General features: G+C 44.7%; 1 protein-coding gene across 1 annotated transcript; it reads left to right on the forward strand.

Annotated features, from left to right (window-relative positions):
- The first annotated feature begins 323 nt into the window (after window positions 1-323).
- Window positions 324-17,537, forward strand: ndufs4 (NADH:ubiquinone oxidoreductase subunit S4). Its single transcript, XM_062543211.1, has 5 exons — window positions 324-481; window positions 3,042-3,120; window positions 16,489-16,661; window positions 16,913-16,986; window positions 17,310-17,537. The coding sequence occupies exons 1-5, from the start codon at window positions 399-401 to the stop codon at window positions 17,411-17,413; spliced, it is 513 nt and encodes a 170-aa protein (XP_062399195.1). The 5' UTR covers window positions 324-398; the 3' UTR covers window positions 17,414-17,537.
- The last annotated feature ends 163 nt before the right edge of the window (window positions 17,538-17,700 follow it).

Consider the following 17,700-nt stretch of genomic DNA (forward strand, 5'->3'; position numbering starts at 1 on the left):
TGCAAAAATGTTGATCTGCTGTAGCCTACACCTGCACCACATTTCCAAACATTATGTTTTCCAAGAGTCAGAGTAAGCAAATTAACTGTGCCCATGTCTATCAGATGTTCGATCTGCATCCCCATCTTTCTCTTCGTGTTCATTTTATGATATTTCCTTCATCATTGCTGAAGAGCAACATAGGCTAGGCAATATGTGAAGGGACATCGTTCTTATCTAACTGTGAAGGAATAAATGAGTTACTTAGCCGTAGGTCTTCATAATTATTACACCATTAGAAAGCCCCTCTGTGTTATTTCTGATGATTGTTTCAATTTAGCTTCGACTTCTAGCGATATAACGACGGAAGCACTTTTGGAACAAATTGCTTGCCGTAGTTTTAGCAGACTAATGTAAACATGGCGTCCTCAATGTCACTCCTCAACCTAAGCCGAGCCTGTTTACTGAATCCTGCGAACAAAGTATTCCTAAATCCCACCAGGTAATACATATTCGTATACTATCTTGAATATAAGTAGTTTATTTCACAAGAAATTGCGTGACTCTGTCAACGCTAGCGCGTGTGTAACTTTTAGTCAGCATCAAGCCAATGTCAGCTACATGGTAGCCGCTAGCGCTTAAAGTCAATTGACGTTAGGCCTAATTACTTAGAAGAACAAGACAGGAACGCTAACCTGCTGTTATACCAGTTAACCAAGATGGAAAGGAGTACATAATACGTGCGCTATATGAAACCTACCTACATAAGCAGCGTCAACAGCAGCCAAGTTGTCAGAGCCGCCTGCTAGCATCATTAGCGTTTTGGCTAACAACAAGCAGTCTTAGCCATGGTTAGCATAGCAAGTTAGTGTCAACGTCACTGTTATTCAAGTTAATGTACATCGTTATAATATGCATAGGAGAGAGCACTGTTACTTGGCTGATAGACAGTAACATTTGTAAATGCAGTAACTTACCTTCATTATTCAGCTATGAGTTACTGAGCAGGCAATAGTGCCTCAGTTACTGAGCAGGCAATAGTGCCTCAGATGGAAATGGCTCTCCTCAGCAGTCAATGGCCGGGTTTCCCAGATTCGTTAAGAAGCTCTTAAGTGCTAAGAACTTCTTAAGAGCGTTCTAAGAATGTTCTAAGAACGCTCCTAAGAAGTTCTTAGCACTTAAGAGCTTCTTAACGAATCTGGGAAACCCAGCCATTGTTAGTTCAGGATATCACAGTTCTTAAAGCCATTTCTGCGCTTAAAGGCAAACATACTCGAAGCTATGCATTTTAAACTAGCCGATAAAGTGAGTTTGAGCATCCTTGTTGCTATGTGACATTACTTTTTAATTAATGTCACATAGAAATGTCTAAGTGTTTATTCTTATGTGAAAGGCACTTGCATATGATATGCACACAGCATTAGAACGAATGTCAACTCGTGTGAACTCAGTGGACTGTTGTATGAACGTTTGGAAACGTTTCCAAACTTAAGCTTTTCAAGTGACATGACCAAAATTTGTAGGTCGTGTCTTTGATAAAATATGCACGCAAGCTTGCAACAGTTGGTCTTTCATCTTTCGGAATGTTCGCCGTTGTGGTAATGTGAGTGAAATAAATGCTCGCCCATAGAATGTCTAGTCCATATTTGGGTGACAAAACAAAATCTCCACAATCGCACCCAGAGGGTAAAGTCTGCCAATATTCCCCTGGCCGAGCAGGATGAAGAGATTTTAATTTGGATGGAATCATTCTTTGTTCTCTTAACTAAATGACGCCACAGACCAGCCGAAGAGAACACGCTCAGACTAATACACAGCCAAGTTTGATTGGCTCAGTTTTGCAGACTGATGAGCTCTCAGAATTTCTCAGCCCAGTGCCTTTCGGTTGACTGAAAACTAACAAGGTATAGGCAAGAGTAGGCTACTCTTTGAGAAAGCTGTTTCGTTTAAGGAATGCTTAGCTCCTCTTCTTTCACTGGTGTTGTGCAACAGGAGATGGCCTACTCCAAGCAACAGGTCTACTCATTTGGTGGTGCTACAGAAGGTCACATGATGCGACCAGTCAGGCACACCAACAGTAGTGCTGCACGTTTATCGCAATCACAGTCGTAATTGCAATGTGATTACCCAGGCGCAAAAGCTTCAAGTAATTGTGCACAGTTAATTTTGTCACATTTCTTATATTAATTTCATCCTCACTGACTATGGTGCCTCGTAGTTGGTGGGTGTAAGGGGCACTTCAATTCTGATTGGTGAGCTTCACAGTCGGCCAGGGGTGCTGTGCTTCTTGTGCACCGAGTGTGCTCAACAATCAAGGGTGGCACAAATTAGGGACCCCATATAAATCACATCTGGAATATTCAGAAATCATATTGCAAAATGCAATGGCAATATCTGTCAAAATGGCCATTAGATATTTTCCTTAAACCGTGCAGCCCTAACCAACAGTGCATTTTATTTTGTCTGCACAGCAAGGGTAGCTTAACCCAGTCGCACTGTAGCTGCACACATCCTGGCATTCTAGACGTGTAAAAAAGGTCAGAGGGATGCACCCCTCGTCTCGTCCCGATCCCACAGGTCAGAACAGAGCCCCATTGCCCTCTGGGTCATGATGACCTTGCGGCTTCCATGAAGGCACTTGCGCTGCGCTGCGCTGAGCTCCACATCCCTGGCACTCTCCCCCGCTCTCTCTGTGGTAGATGGAGCCACATAAAGTGTGTTCTGTTGTTGAGCAGCCGTGTGGGAGCGGGCCAAAAGCTCAGCAGACAGAACTAATAGGGGGAGAGAAAGGATCTGCCCGCTCACCCTTCTCAGCGTCGCCACCTCCCTCGCCCCTGTCGCTTCTCTCCATCCCATCCCCTCTCCTCCTCACCCCATTTGTTCCCAAGACTTTTCCCTTTTGTTCGAGCCACCACTGTAAGACTTTTTTTTTGTATTTTTACTAGATGCAAGGCAATAGTCATATTTTGTGCCTGCTAGAAGCTACTGCCACATCTTTGGATTTCCCCTTGGGGATCAATAAAGAATCTATCTATCTATCTTTGTCTTGTCTTCCTTCACAGGGCCCTCACTACATCGGTATGGAGACAGGCCGAGGGCAAAGGGAAGGATTCGCAGCTCATCACCGTTCAAGAGAAACTGGTGAGGTTTTGACTGACTTTTTACTATTTTTACTATTGTTGAAGATGTCAGGCTTAGCCTAGCTCCAGTTTACCTGTGTCATTACTCCTATGATCTGAAAGATTGAGAAAAAGAAACTAGGGCTACATTATTTGTAGAAATATCTAATTGCAAATTTTCTGACAGATCTTGCAATTTGCTAATTTATTTTTGAATGTCAATGAATTGATTCAGTTCAATATTCCAAATGTCTCTTTAATGTGTGCCCTTTCCTGATTGGTCTGCACGCCTGCTGCACAAGAAGCACAGCATCCTCGACCGACTGTGAAACTCACCAATCAGAATTTCTGTGTCCCTCACGCATTATGCACAGTCACCAACCAGAAGTGACATAGTCCGTGAGGATGAAATGAATATAAAAGCTAGAAATTTGACAAAATTAACTGTGCACAATTATTAGCTTTTGCGATTGCGTTGGTTCATATGCCAATTATCATTGCGTTTTCAATAATTGTGGAGCCATAAAATAAATATATTTTCATTTTCCTTTCAGCTCTTTAGTCTGTTACTGTCAGTCTCAGCAAAGACTAGCAGTTCAATTAAATTAGCAAGCAGACTCCACAAATGACCCATTTGAGATGTCTAATGTTGCTGACAGCACTTTTGCCGAGTGGTTGTGTAAAGAACGCATATTCTTATTGAATAATCAAAAAAGTCTCAGAGCCTATGCTTTGGAGTACAGTGCTGATTGAGGCCTAGTTGTCATTTTGTGTTCTGTAAACAGTCACAGGAACATATATGGTTAATTTCTCTACATTCATTTTTTTCTCCTTTGAAATCCCATCTGGTGATTCCCTGCTAGAGATATGGTCTGCGTGGCAGGAAAGAAGTTATGTCTTTGTGTATTTCACCATGACATAAAAAACGTTCATATGCTGAAGTGTTTCATTTGAGATGTGTTCTATAATCATCAAAAAGAGTTTTTTTTTTTTTTTTATCTTTTTATCTTTGTGTTGTTTACACAAGTTGTCTGCTCAGGGAGTGGTTTGCATTGCCTTCGTGTCATGGATATGAAACATAGTATTTGTCGATGCTTTCATCTCAATCAAACAACCCTTTTGACCTTCTTTTAAAATTAATACAGGCCTGCGACATTTGTGCAGTCTAAACATGAATAACTAGTCTGAACCAAGGCTCCTTGTGACAGAGAGGGAGGCAGAGAGTCACAAAACTCTCTGTGAAGGGAAAGAGGAGGTGTGTGTGTTCGTGTGTGTGTGTATGTGTTCGTGTGTGTGTGCGGGGCATATTTGGCCGAGGAGAGTATCTTGGCTTTGGTTGTTTCAGACAGGACTTAGTTGGCAGAACAACCTCTCCCCAGACCAAGAAGCACATTGCCCTGCAGGAACCAGCCTCAGGCAGACCTTAAGAGGCAGAGGAGGAAAGATGGGGTCAACAAGCCATATGCACACACAGACAGGAAAGAGAGGCAACCAATCAGACAGACAGAAAGACCTTCAGACGATCAGAGGATACAAGAGATGGACAGAAAGCAAAGTTGCTCAACCTTGAGCATGGAAGGATTGACAGAGAGGAGCTGTCCAGAGATACACACACACACACACACACACACACACACACACACACACACACACACACACACACACATGGATGCTGCTGCTATGTGAATAACACGTTTTTAGCTTATAGGTGCATTTTGGATCCTTAGTATCTCAGCAGGGGTCCCATAACTAGCCTTACGACGTCATACTCAATTCTTGTCAGAATATGAGTCTGAAACTGCTCCATTCAGCTGCGATTATGGGACGTGATTCAACTGATACAGGGCGGGGGGGATAGCTCTGCACTCATTGGATAGCCCAAACCAAACAGAACAAGTTATTGGCTGTCAGTATCTGCGAAATCTAAGACAACAAAATATGTAGCAGGGTCGGCTATATGGAAAACATCCTCCCTCGTTTTTAAAAATAGTTCCTTCAAACTGTATGCAATGAACAGCTGGGGAAGTGTGTCGCTAACCCAACGAGCAAACAGACATTTTTAAACAAACAGGAACAACATCACCCAAACATGCTGTTTTAACTTGGTGAAAGTGAAACTGAAGTTTTCCCACATATCCACGTTGGTCAAAGTGTTCAGAAATAGTTGTGTGAATCCGTGATAAAACCTCCGTTTCAATAGCTAAGATAAACGAAAGGCCAAACTGCATGAACAAATTATGCATTCATAGCCAACACGGTCTCACACCCAACTCGTCGAACGAGGACGCATGCAGCCGTGAACCTCACTGCTGTTCATCTGTGAATCATCACGTAAAGCCCGCCCTGACAATGTGATTGGTCCGAACAGCTCTGTATCTCGAATAGTAGCAGTTGAACGGAGCAGTGCCAGACCGAAGTTCCCTGCAGAAAAAGAATGTAGGCGGGGCTAAACTTCGGTCTGGCATCCAGGCTATCCCATAACTGGTCCCTGTTGCACTTTCACAAAAACAACCATACTAGACTTGACTCACAATCAGATACAACTCTGCTCAACTTTATTCACTCTCAAATGAACATCGCAAATGGTTTTCGTTAATTTTAACCAATTTAGCTATGCATGCCCATGGACTTGTGCTTATTCTCTGAAGATGACACTTGTCTCTTAGTCAGTGCTGCTCTGTCTGCTACATATTCTCATCTAGTTGCAGTCTCAGCTGTTAATCAATGCTCCCAACACAATGCTCCTAACACAAACTTTGGCTGTGGAATGTTGGAAATGATTGTATAGAGACTGGTATGCCCATTCAGCCAGAGTCTCAGAGAGGGAGAGAGGGTGAGAGAAACAGACCGACAGAGAGACCTAGGCTGTGCTGAATGTATGGCAGCTTGCCTCCTACATGTTCCTAGTTTCAAACAGCTTGCGCTTGGTCTCCCTGTATTCTGATCTGCTGGACGAAATACAGTCTGCTCCAGGGAATTTGCAAATGTTATTCTCTGGCGCAGTCATAGTTGTGAATACAGTTGTCACTAAAACATCTGTAATGGAATAAGCCTTATCTGATTATCGGGATTTTGAAATGTTATTTATTTTGGGGTGGGGGGGGGGGGGGGGGGTGGGGGGGGGGGGGGTGGGGGGGGGGGGGTGGGGGGGGGGGTGTGTATCACATAATACAGACTTGAATCTCCCTTCTCTTATTTATGTTCTCCCTCCCCCTTTTCCCTCCCTACCCGTTCCGATTAACTGCTGGTGACAGCATTCGTCAAGCTGAATATACAGTGATGTACTTGTCAACATTGTGCGTGAAGTGAGATGGGTAGTTATCGGAATTTGACGTGTCAGATTCGGCAGCGAGCATACAGACAACCCGACTTACTAGCACCCCCCATGCAGTAACCATTGATGTGTGTGTGTGTGTGTGTGTGTGTGTGTGTGTGTGTGTGTGTGTCACTGGTGCCAGCTTAAAACAGATGCTCTGGAGATCGGTTGTCTGTGTGTGTGTGTGTGTGTCCAAACTATGCCAAAATTAGGATATAACTGTCAACTGTCTGTCCCACTGTGGTCTCTGGTTTACCCCCTTTTGGAGTTCTACATGGCTACATCATCCAGACCAAGCAGTGGTTGTTTATCGTGAGCCCCTCATTAGTCTCGTATGTTAATCACTGCCTTTTCTCAAACTAAACACAGACACAAATGTCTTGAGTTTTTCCACCCCAAAATAAAACCAAAAGAAAGTATGCTTGAAAAACAAGAGAGAGCGAAAGAGAGAGCGAAAGAGAGGGCGAGAGAGAGAGGGGGATGCAGTAGATGTTCTGGTATGTTGACTGACTGAGCCTTGCTCCTGCTGCTGTCTGTCGGTCGGCCCGCCTGCCTGCCTGCTCGCTCGCCTGCCGGCCCGTCTGCTCCCCCGCCTCGTTGTGCTTAGTAATGACTGTTTGATTAAGCACGCTGGGCTGTTAGCAGCACCGGCTGGCAAGTCACAGATACTCAGCCTCTCACTTAATGTCTGCAGGGCACTCGCCGGCTCACTCACTCGACCTCTCACAAGACAGGAAGGGGGAGCTTCCCCCTCTGCCTGTCTGTCTCTCTCTCTCTCTCTCTCTGTGCCCTCTTTCTCCTTCTCTCTCTCTCGCCCCCTTTTTCTCCCACTTTCTCTCTATACCTCTCTGTCTTTCTCCCTCTCTTATTTCTCCCCTTTCTTCCTCTTCTCTCTCTCTCTCCCTCCCCTCCCTCCCTCCCATCTCTGTTTGTCTGTCTCTAGAGAGAGTGGTGGGGGTTTTGAGAGTGCTGCCCAAATAAAGGAAACACAAGAATCCCTAACCAGTACTGAGCCCCCCCCCCCCCCCCTTGTAGACCCCGGTCAGAAACGTGTTGAGAGATTTGTTTTTTAAGGGCTCTGAAAGGGAAGGAAGCAGAGGTGGCAGACAGTGGAAATGGGGGACCTCTCTCTCTCTCTCCCCCTCTCTCTCTCTCTTTCTCTCTCTCTCTCTCTCTCTCTCCCTCCTCCTCCAACCCCCAGGCCTCAGGTATTGAGGGCAGGCGGCGGCTGGCCAGCTGGCTGTGTGGCATGCGCTGGCTGCCCGGTCTACTCAGGCACTGGTGCGGTCTCATTACAGGCCCTCACAGTCACCATTGTAGGAGGGAATCATCTGTTCGTGCCAGTCTCTTTACTTCTTTCTTCTCTCCATCCCTTTTTTACGCTATGGTTACACTGGACCTTACCGTAAATTCCCATCTATTAACCGCGGCTTACAGTATGCATTGATTTTGCAAACAATTCTTCAGCTATGAGGTTAATACACGGGGGGCAGTTAATATGGTATTAATATGGTTTTGTTTCTTTTAACTTGCGTTACTGTCCTGCGGCTTATACACAATGTAGCTAATACATGGGCGATTACTGTACTTTGCAATACAGTCTTGTATTAGGATGTCTTTTAAACACCAGCTAAAAACATGCTAAAAATGTTACAAGTCCTGAGGTGTGATTGTAGTTCAGCAAGTTGTCTTAGCCTACATCTCATTGTGAGCAACATTTTGTTTACAGTGGAGATAGTGTATCTCTTCCCCTCAAGGGACAGGTAATTACAAAGTCTTAAACATGGGAAGTGAACAATTAATGATTAAGGGGCGATCACAGAGTCTTACCTGTACCACAGCATACACATATCTGAGCATTTCACTTATTGAACTTTTCAAACAATCGTTTTCTTTGCCAGTGCAGTCATTGGAATGAAAAGCCATTTAGAGGAATGGTAACACTAATATTGCTTTGGTGCGATGTACAATGGCACCATGATGGGGTTCAACACTACTGTCGCGTTGGTGTGATGTGGTACGATGATGGGATTCAACACTATTGTTGCATCGTTGTGATGTGGTACGATGATGGGATTCAACACTATTGTTGCATCGTTGTGATGTGGTACGATGATGGGAATCAAGCCTCCAGACTGAAATGTGCTGTTATTCTGATTCAGCAACAATGCAGCGTTCTTGAGGGGGTTTACATGATTGTGCAACATCAAAGTCTGCCTTTGCTTCTCCTGCCTCCTTCGGCTCATTTCCCTCTTTCTTCTCTTCATCCCTCTCCTCCATCTTCTCTTCGTCATCCCCCTCCTCTTCTTTTTATCATCCTGCTCCTCTCCCCTTCCCTTCATCCTTATCCTCCTCTCAGCCACCCCCCTTTCTCCACACACTTCTCTCTTTAGCACTCCCGTCTCAAGTGTCTTGTTTTGTCTAGCCTTCTCTCTCATCAGCTTGTTGTGTCAGGGGGGGGGGGAAAGTGTCCAAGGCCTGAGACCAGAGGGACGGCCGGGTCAGAGGATGCGGGTTCTTTTGAAGACGACCCCCAACCAGAATCCCCTTGCCCTCAACCCAGATCGACCGCCACTCCCACTCCCACTCTGCTGATATAGCGTCTCCTATACTTAACACTCTGGTTCAGGCCCTCGAATGCTGCCGGCCCACTTCTCTTGCCTCCCACATGCTTGTGTTTTGTGCTAGGCGGAGAAAAAAAAAATCAGATTTTCAGATTCTCTCTTTTCTCTCGTGTGTGTGTGTGCGGTGTAACAACTTCATGTGGTCGTTCTGAGGTGGACGGACCTGTCAGCATGTCAGTATGTCGCAGCCCTCCGTTTCGGTGTTTCATTTCCTCTCTCGCACCCTTGTTGCCTCTTCATTCCTCGAAAAATGTCGACACTCGAGATTAATGAGCTCGCCATTGGTTAAGCGTCGGCGATGACACATCTCTGTGTTTTCGTTCAACACTCCGATCGAACGGGTCATCCCAGGAATGCCTCTCACAACGCCTTAATGTCTGTTGCTGCCATAACACACAGGAACTACTTGGAAGTTTTGGAAGTCGTAGCTCTCAGTTATAGCATTTTAAATTTCTCTGCTTGACTTCGACCAAGAAACGAGAGTCTCTTAACCTTTCCAGCTGCCCACAGAGAGTGACTACTAACACAGAGTAAGACTAAGAGTTGAAATTATGAAACCCATGGGGCTGTTCTGTTTCCCCATTGATATTTTAACACCAGCATCAGGCTGGGTGTTGGGTTTGTTAAGGCCATTTCTGCAGAAATCTTATCTGGCTGCAAACAGTTGTAAAATGCATTGGATCAAGAGTCAAGATTTCTCTCGAATTGGTCTTAAATCTGGTTTTCTGCTCCAGACTTTTTGATATTGCGGCATATATAAAGCTGCATCTTGCGCGCCAGCAACTCCCACCGAGAGCCACATGTCAGTTCCCGAAACGCCGGGATCGGGTCTGATTCACATGTGACTGTGATCCGAAGCATCCCATTCTTTTATTGATATTCTAGCATCAGAGGAGGAATGAGCTCTGCTCTGTGAAAAGCAGCTGTCCTCTATAGTCTGCTGTGGATTTCACTTCTTTGTTAGCACGAGAAGCCTGACTCTAGGACTCGGAACCCACCAAGGAAAGGAAAAGTGTGTAGCCTGAAGTTCATTGTCTGTTTAGATTAGATGGATGCTTTTTGTCATGCCATTTGACCACTTGGCCACACCGTCACAACAGTGCCGTGCAGCTGTTTAAGAACACAATCAGTGCTCTATATCACTAAAGGTGAACTGCTGTGAATCCCCATTGCTTCTAGTCATGTGCTTTTCCCCACTTGATCACCTTTATGAGCCCTTAGTTCATGCCCTGATGCAAACAGCTTGAGTTCTAGCTAGCTTTATTTTTGTTCTATTTCTCTGGGAAGCCTTTGACTGAGGAGTGATGCGAATTCATAATTTAACTTAAAAAAAACAAAATAGGATGTGACTCACATATTACTCACAAGTTGTGGACTCTTCACAGTTTCCCCATTAAGCTCCATGTGTTTGTGTAGGTTTGTGTGTACACTCTCGGCCATCAGGGAAGAATAACAAAGTGCTCTTCCTCTTTGAGCCAAAGTTAATCATCACAAACAAACACATCCCTGAGCTTGCTGAGGTGTTAGTCTTTGCTATTTGTGTTTTATATGCATGAGTGTGTGTGTGTGTGTGTGTGTGTGTGTGTGTGTGTCTATGTCTCTGTTATTCCCGCTGACCTCTTTAGCTTATTTCTGTTGGGTATCTCAATAGGCTTGGACGAGGAGCAGTGTTTGCCCCTGTACCATCTTGTCTCTCAGTAACAGCTTGTAGGGACAAACAAAACAACAAGACTCTAGATTGGACTAGCTCGCGCGGAAGCCATCCTCCTCACTGTAACGTGAGAATTTAGTTAACCCCTCGACGCCAACTGCTTTCACATTCTCGCTCTCACAGACCCACAACCCCCCTCCACAACACACACACACACACACACACACACATACACATACACACACACTCTCACACACACACTCTCACACTCTCTCTCTCTCTCTCTCTCTCGCTCTCTCTCTCTCTCTCCCCCTCTCTCTCTCTCTTTTGGCCATGCAGACGCAGATGTTTTGTTTGTGTCTATTAGTAACCCCCCCATGTGTCTGGTTGGCAGCTAAGTCCTGCGGCGCGGCACTTCAAACAGTGCCCCCGCGGGTGGACAGGCATAATGAGTGGAGCTGACAGGTAGGGCAGGGCTCTCCTGGCACGGGGTTAAGGGTGAGATGTTTTCTGTCTAATTTCCACTGATTTAACCTAAGTGATCACTTCACTCGAGACTCGCCTTAGCACATGCCCCCCTCCGCCCCCCTCTGCCCCCCCCCCCCCCCCCCCCCCCCAATCCCATCCCTCACCACCACCATCACCCCCCCCATCCCTCACCACCATCACCACCACCCATGACCCACGTGAGATGGCCACCCCCAGTTAAGAGAGCGGTCAGTGTGTCCTCTTCTCTCAACATGTCTCAGGAGAAGGAGGGGTCGGGGGGGGGGGTTGGGCAGGGGAATTTGGGGGTCGAGGTCAACCTTTAGGCAATAACATCCTGATTTGAACAGTGCTGAAAGGACTATGTCGCCCATGTTGAGGAGGTGCGAGGGGGGAGATTTGCACAGAGGGGTTAAATTGGTTTAAGAATCATTCTGAGGAAATAGGTTTTCACAGGGACTTTAATTTACTCTAAGGGGGTGTCTGTTAAGTTGCCTAATGCCAAAACGTTTCTTTTGTGTATATAATTAAGCACAATATGTTAAATCGCTAATGGTGAAGCTGGCCAAAGCACCATACTAGCAAACCTCTGATCATTGCTGAGCTGCTTTACAATAGAAATATACACTATTTGACTTGTTCAGCTAAGAGGCACAGAACACTAAATGAACAGTTAAGTGGATTCTCTCTCTCTCTCTCTCTCACATATTCTCTCTCTCACACACACATATTCTCTCTCTCTCTCTCTCTTTCTCTCTCTCTCTCTCATTCTCTGTGTGTGTGTGTTTTACTTCCAAACTACCTCAGTAAGTGAATCTGCATGCATGTACCAAAAGCTTAGAGGTCCTGCCGCTAATCTCTTTCCAAGTCCCCCGTCTTCATTTCAGAGAGAGATGCTTTCTTCTCTGCCTCATCCAACATCAACTTTGTGTTTTTTTCCCCTCTGGCTGTCTCTGTCAGTGATGTTTTAATTTTTAGCTTAGGTTGGACATTAGCATAACACAACTTCATTAAATGTGGGATTGTAAAGTAGTGTGACCTTTCCAAAATGTCACATCTGCTGAAACCCTTTTGGTTTCTTAAATCTGGTTTAATGAGTTTATATGAAAAAAAAAAAAAAAAAAACATCTGGAAATAAGGAGTGGGAGATTCTTTTTTTTCTGCGTCTGTTTGATATCGCCTTACTGTTCCATATTTCAAATTCCTTGTGCTTTCAGCTCGGTCCAGAAGCTACCGTAGAGGTCATCCATGTTTGTACTTTTACAAGCCATCCATACACCCCTTCCCTGCCCCCTCCATTTCAGCCTAGATCTGCTGTTGCAATCAGACGAAGTATAATTTCTGCCCTTGTCACTGTGTGTGGCTAAACAAAGAGCATGTTCCTTAAGGCAGCTGTATAAACTACACTCCAGTAACTTATAGGCTGGGGAGTCCTTCACCTGTGAACCCAGTTCAGAAACGGTGGCAAGTCTGCTGCTGGACGAACGTGTGTGTGTGTGTGTGTGTGTGTGTGTGTGTGTGTGTGTGTGTGTGTGTGTGTGTGTGTGTGTGTGTGTGTGTGTGTGTGTGTGTGTGTGTGTGTGTGTGTGTGTGTGTGTGTGTGTGTGTGTGTGTGTGTGTGTGTGTGTGTGTGTGTGTGTGTGTGTGTGTGTGTGTGTGTGTGTGTGTGTGTGTGTGTGTGTGTGTGTGTGTGTGTGTGTGTGTGTGAGAAGAGGAGGTGGGGTGGGTGAGTATTGTCTTGGGAAAATTCTTTGAGGTCTGAGGAATCTTCTCTCTTTCTCGTCACAGCGAGGAGATGGCCACTCAAGCTCTCTGTAGTCTATGCACTCACGGAAGATGCATAACTCACACAGGACTCGCAGGAATCAGGAGGACATACTGTACATGTGTCCCAGGGCAGGTGCGGCGCAGTTAAGATAGCAGTTGAGTTAGCTCGGGGTGAGCTTTGGTGAAATTAATCGACTCAATTTAAAAGGCAGCGACTTTTCTTTTTTGGTGGTGGGGGGGTGAGGTGGGGTGTGTGTTAACATCCTCCTAGTTTTAGCCACAAAAAAAATGAATAAACAAAAATATCCTGTTATTCTTAATGATTCGCAGAGAAAAAAAAAGTTCAAAAAAGATGTCAAGAAAATGAGATGCTGAGAAATCATCAAGGCCTTCTGGCAAAGCTGTTCGCAGCATCTCGCAAAACACAGGATTCACTTTTCAAAACAATGTTTTTTGGTCTCTTCGCTGTGGCAGAAACTTTCCTGTTTATCATTTAAAAAAAAAAAAAAAAAAAAAAAAGAAATAAAAAGGGAGAAAAAAAACGTAGTAGATATGCTGTCCCACATCTCTCGGTGAGGGACTGGCACGCAAGGTTCATTGAAGCGGCCCTTGGCCTCCCAGCCAGCCGACGTGAAAAGCCTTTCATGCCCCCCCCCACCTACCCCCAACCCCCCCCTTTTATGCGTGGAGGAGCCTGGAGGTGTCAGAAATATCGACACGCTTTTCGCATGACGAAGACTTTGCCAGCATTTTTCCCCTCGCCCCAACCCCTCCTCCGCCTCATCCAAAGCTTGGGATTCAGCGTGCACGTCCAGGTATTGTCGGGGGCCCTGTGAATAGTGTCAAACTTCATAGTTCTCATTTGGCTTCCTGTACGTGGAAGAGGGGAGGAAAAAGTGCCCTCTGTGTGTGTGTGTGTGTGTGTGTGTGTGTGTGTGTGTGTTTTTTTTCCTCCTCTTTTCCTTCTTTCGAGGGCTTCAATGCCACATTGAAGCCACCAGCCCCTCGCTTTGTTGCTCCAGGGTATTGTGCCCCCCCCCCATCGTTGAAGATAGCCCTCCTAGTTTTTCAGCTTAATTTATGCAGACATAAAAGTCTAGACTGGTGTTCTTTTTCTCTCTTGTCTTCTCTTTTCTCTCCCTCTCTCTCTCTCTTTTTTTGTAGTCGTAGGACAATACGTGGGTTTCTTGAATCTAGGTTTAGTTGTTTGGCCTTTTTTTTACCCCCCTCTTCCTCAACATGCTGCTCTTCTCACCCCTGGTAAATGTTGGTGAAAACTGTAGAATTTATTCCACCTGGAGGGTGTTGACTGAACATGTTTAGAAGCTTGAATAACAGTAGAGCTGGTGTTCGCTATAATGGCTTTAATCTGTTGGCTATAAAATCTTAACTTCAGGTCATCTGATTTGATTTATTTTGTTCCTCCCCCTGATTGTTTTTTGTTCCTCGAGAATGTCAGATTATGTTTCCTATCTGGTCATCCATGTTCTTTATTCAGCCATTTATATCTTTCTAGCTTTTTTAGTTTTTAGCTTCCTCCGGAGACATTCTCTTGGAATGTGCCTGTTACCCTATGAAAATCGGGTACTGTGTTCACGGCATTGTCTTATTAATGATCAATTCTCAGAGGGCGTAAGAATTACACACACACATCCCCATTTAATCTTTATGGCAGGACCTTGCGATGGACTGTATTTCTAAACGTGCTAATTTATAAGACACAACGGTCAGGGATGGGCTTTGTCTTTGCTGTTTTTAACCCAGCTGCAGCTGATGGGGGCCGGCCCCTTTGTACATATTGAACGTGGAAGGAGCCCCATTTATACAAATCAACTGGCAGATGATGGACAATGATGAAAATTTGATTCTTTGAAGTTTTAACGGCCATTGAAATGTGTGAAGCTCGGCCGATGAAAAGGGACCCGCTAGTGAGGCTTCCCAGCCTTGGGTGGCTACCGGCAGCGCGCTGGGAGGTTCGCCTGTGTGTTGTTGCCGACTTCCCATCGCTTGTTTGTTAATTCCCCTAAAGAAATTGCCCCAGGCTGTCTCAAAGGTCCTTTCAATAGGGGCTCAGAATTGCCCCTGGGACCGTGTCTGCATTCACAGTTTTCTAAGCATCTTTAATTATTTTTACTTTGCTAAAATACATGGCAAGAGTTCTGCATGCCAAACTGGTCCTGTTACATTTTTGCTTTTCATTTTTATAGAAATGTTTGTCCAATTTTTTTTTTTTGGTCCAGAATTTCATTGCAATGATCTGTTTCAAAAGACTTTTATGGCCCCAGCAAAACTTTGCATGACATTTATGTTTTGTGCTTTGAAATATAAACAACAGACTCAAAGTTAAGTATATGTTTCACTTATCAGGAAGTGGAAACGGGGAGTCTCGTTAACCAGTGCTTTTATCATGCATTTGTTATTAGGTCATTGTGCTTGTATTCCTTTGAAAAAAGCCTCAATTAAATGATGAAAGAGGAAAATCAAAACAAGCAAAACCAATTCCAGTAGTCTTGCTCATTTTCTTTCTAAACTGAGCTAAATTTGTGTTGAGAAACCAATTCGACTTGCCTTGTAGATTTTCAAATGTTTCCTTCTGCGCCGCAAGAGCTCCTCTCTTGCCTCATTACCACGGCTCATGGGCCGTAGAAACAGTTTTGTCTTCTCTCGTTTGTCTTCCCCTACCTGAGAACGGCCCAGGTCCTTTCCCCCACACAGCCTTGTGATTCTGGCCCGAGAAACTGTCACAATGGGGTTGCGCTTTCAGAAGCATTTTGTGCGAAATCAGCTTGTCTAGACAGAGCGCGAGCCTACATTCAAAAGGAAATATTTGGGCTTTTATGCCCCTTAGGTGTAAGTATGTGATGAATGCCAAGCCGTTTAACATTATTCCCTCTCTTTTTTTCTCCTCCTCTTCACCCACCCACCCTCCCTCCTTCGTTCTCTTTCTCAGATTCTCTCTCTCTTTTTTTTGCGTACTATTGGTTTTTGTCAGGCTGCAGACACTAAAGGGGTAAAGCAGGAAATGAAAAAGGGCTTTGGATTTCAGAAGCTAGTTGAATGTGTAAAATCGCACGTTGGCCAAGCGTCTCTGCTATGAGATGACTTGGCTTTTGTGCCGAGATCCTGAACTGGTGGTGTTGTTCTGATGCTTTACTCAGTCAAATCAGGAGGGGACCATTTGGATTAATTAGAGATTTTCAATACTTTCTAATTGTACTAAAAGCTATTTGAGCCATATAACCTAATGCTATTCTCATAACGTCTGGGAGCCTTCTGAATTTTTAACACATTAAGGAAAGTTTTTTTTTAAACTCCAAATTGATATTCAATTGTAGTACAGTCAGAAAATGCAGCAAACATCAAAGTTTTTGACTGTTGATATGAAGAACATGTCACAGTAGAAAATTCAGCAAAGCTGTGGTATATTTTATTTATTTTATAGGGCCCACTTCATAATGTTAATTCATGGTGGCAATTTAGCATGTAAACGTGAAAAACTGATCATGATGAAGTGTGTGTGTGTGTGTGTTTGTGTCTTTCTTACAGGACATCACTAGTCTCACTGGCGTGCCAGAAGAGCACACTAAGACGCGTAAGGTGCGCATCTTTGTGCCAACGCGCACTGCCATGCAGTCGGGGGTCAACAGCACCAAGAAGTGGAAGGTGGACTTTGATACCCGCGAGCGCTGGGAGAACCCACTGATGGGCTGGTCCTCCACGTACGTTCTGCGTCTCCGTATTCGTTTTGTCTCGTGCCTCTCCCTCTACGTTTCCTGTTATTCCCCTCTTTTGTTTGCATCCCTCTTCCTGTGTAAGCCGCTGATGTGAACACGAACATCTGACGACAACTCGTCTGTGACTGTGTTTGTTTGTGGGAATAGATTTATTTCATTATTTACCAGGTTTCTCAGGGAAAAAAAAAAATGGCACGTTGATTTTTTCACCATTTGTTTATTGTGTTTACTTCCAGCGGTGACCCCCTCTCCAACATGGTACTGACCTTCAGCTCCAAGGAGGACGCCATCGCTTTCGTGGAGAAGAATGGTGAGTGATGCCTTAGAGTACAAAGCCCTGTCTTAAAACTATCGGGTATCAAAACATTGCAGAGGGAACTTCTGAAACTCATTGGATAGGAAATGTCTGAACTGTTCTACTGAAGGCAAAGAACAGTCAAGATGTGAACATTCAGTCTGGTTTGTCATTCATGGAAATGTTTCCTGTGAAAACCTTTTTTTTTTCCCCCTTGCTTTCTTCGCTTCGTCTTATGTTTGCGCTGTACAACAACAGCCAACAGGCCCAAGTCTCCAAAGCGGATTGGCAAGATAAACCTTGGCCTGTGCGTTTATTTATCCTGTTTATTATTTCAGGTTGGAGTTACGATATCACGGAAAAAAGGACGCCCAAGCCAAGAGTGAAGTCATACGGGGCTAACTTCTCCTGGGACAGGAGGACAAGAAGGTCTTGCAAGTAGACCCACACCACCTGTTGTGTGTGTGTGTGTGTGTGCGTTCCTGCCGCTTGCTAGCGATCAATAGCAGTTCTGTATTATAATATTATCTTATTCGTCAAATAATAAAAAGGCTCACTTACATCCAGTCTTTTGTTTCCGTTGAATCTTTGACATTTTGATGTATGAGATGAGTCATAATTCTTTCATGAGAACTAATAAATGTCTCTCATAAGTAGTTCTGCTCATAACCGCTATGAATAAAGTTTGATCCAAATGTTCAGCGGCTGGCGGGATTTGGGGAGTGGACG

The sequence above is a fragment of the Sardina pilchardus genome, chromosome 8 (genome assembly GCF_963854185.1).
Source record: "Sardina pilchardus chromosome 8, fSarPil1.1, whole genome shotgun sequence".
Lineage (NCBI taxonomy): Eukaryota > Metazoa > Chordata > Actinopteri > Clupeiformes > Clupeidae > Sardina > Sardina pilchardus.

Coding starts and splice junctions, on each gene's coding strand:
- ndufs4 (XM_062543211.1), top strand. CDS start 399: ATGGCGTCCTCAATGTCACTCCTCAACCTAAGCCGAGCCTGTTTACTG. Junction 482..3,041: donor GTATTCCTAAATCCCACCAG/GTAATACATATT, acceptor CTTCCTTCACAG/GGCCCTCACTACATCGGTAT. Junction 16,987..17,309: donor CGCTTTCGTGGAGAAGAATG/GTGAGTGATGCC, acceptor TTATTATTTCAG/GTTGGAGTTACGATATCACG.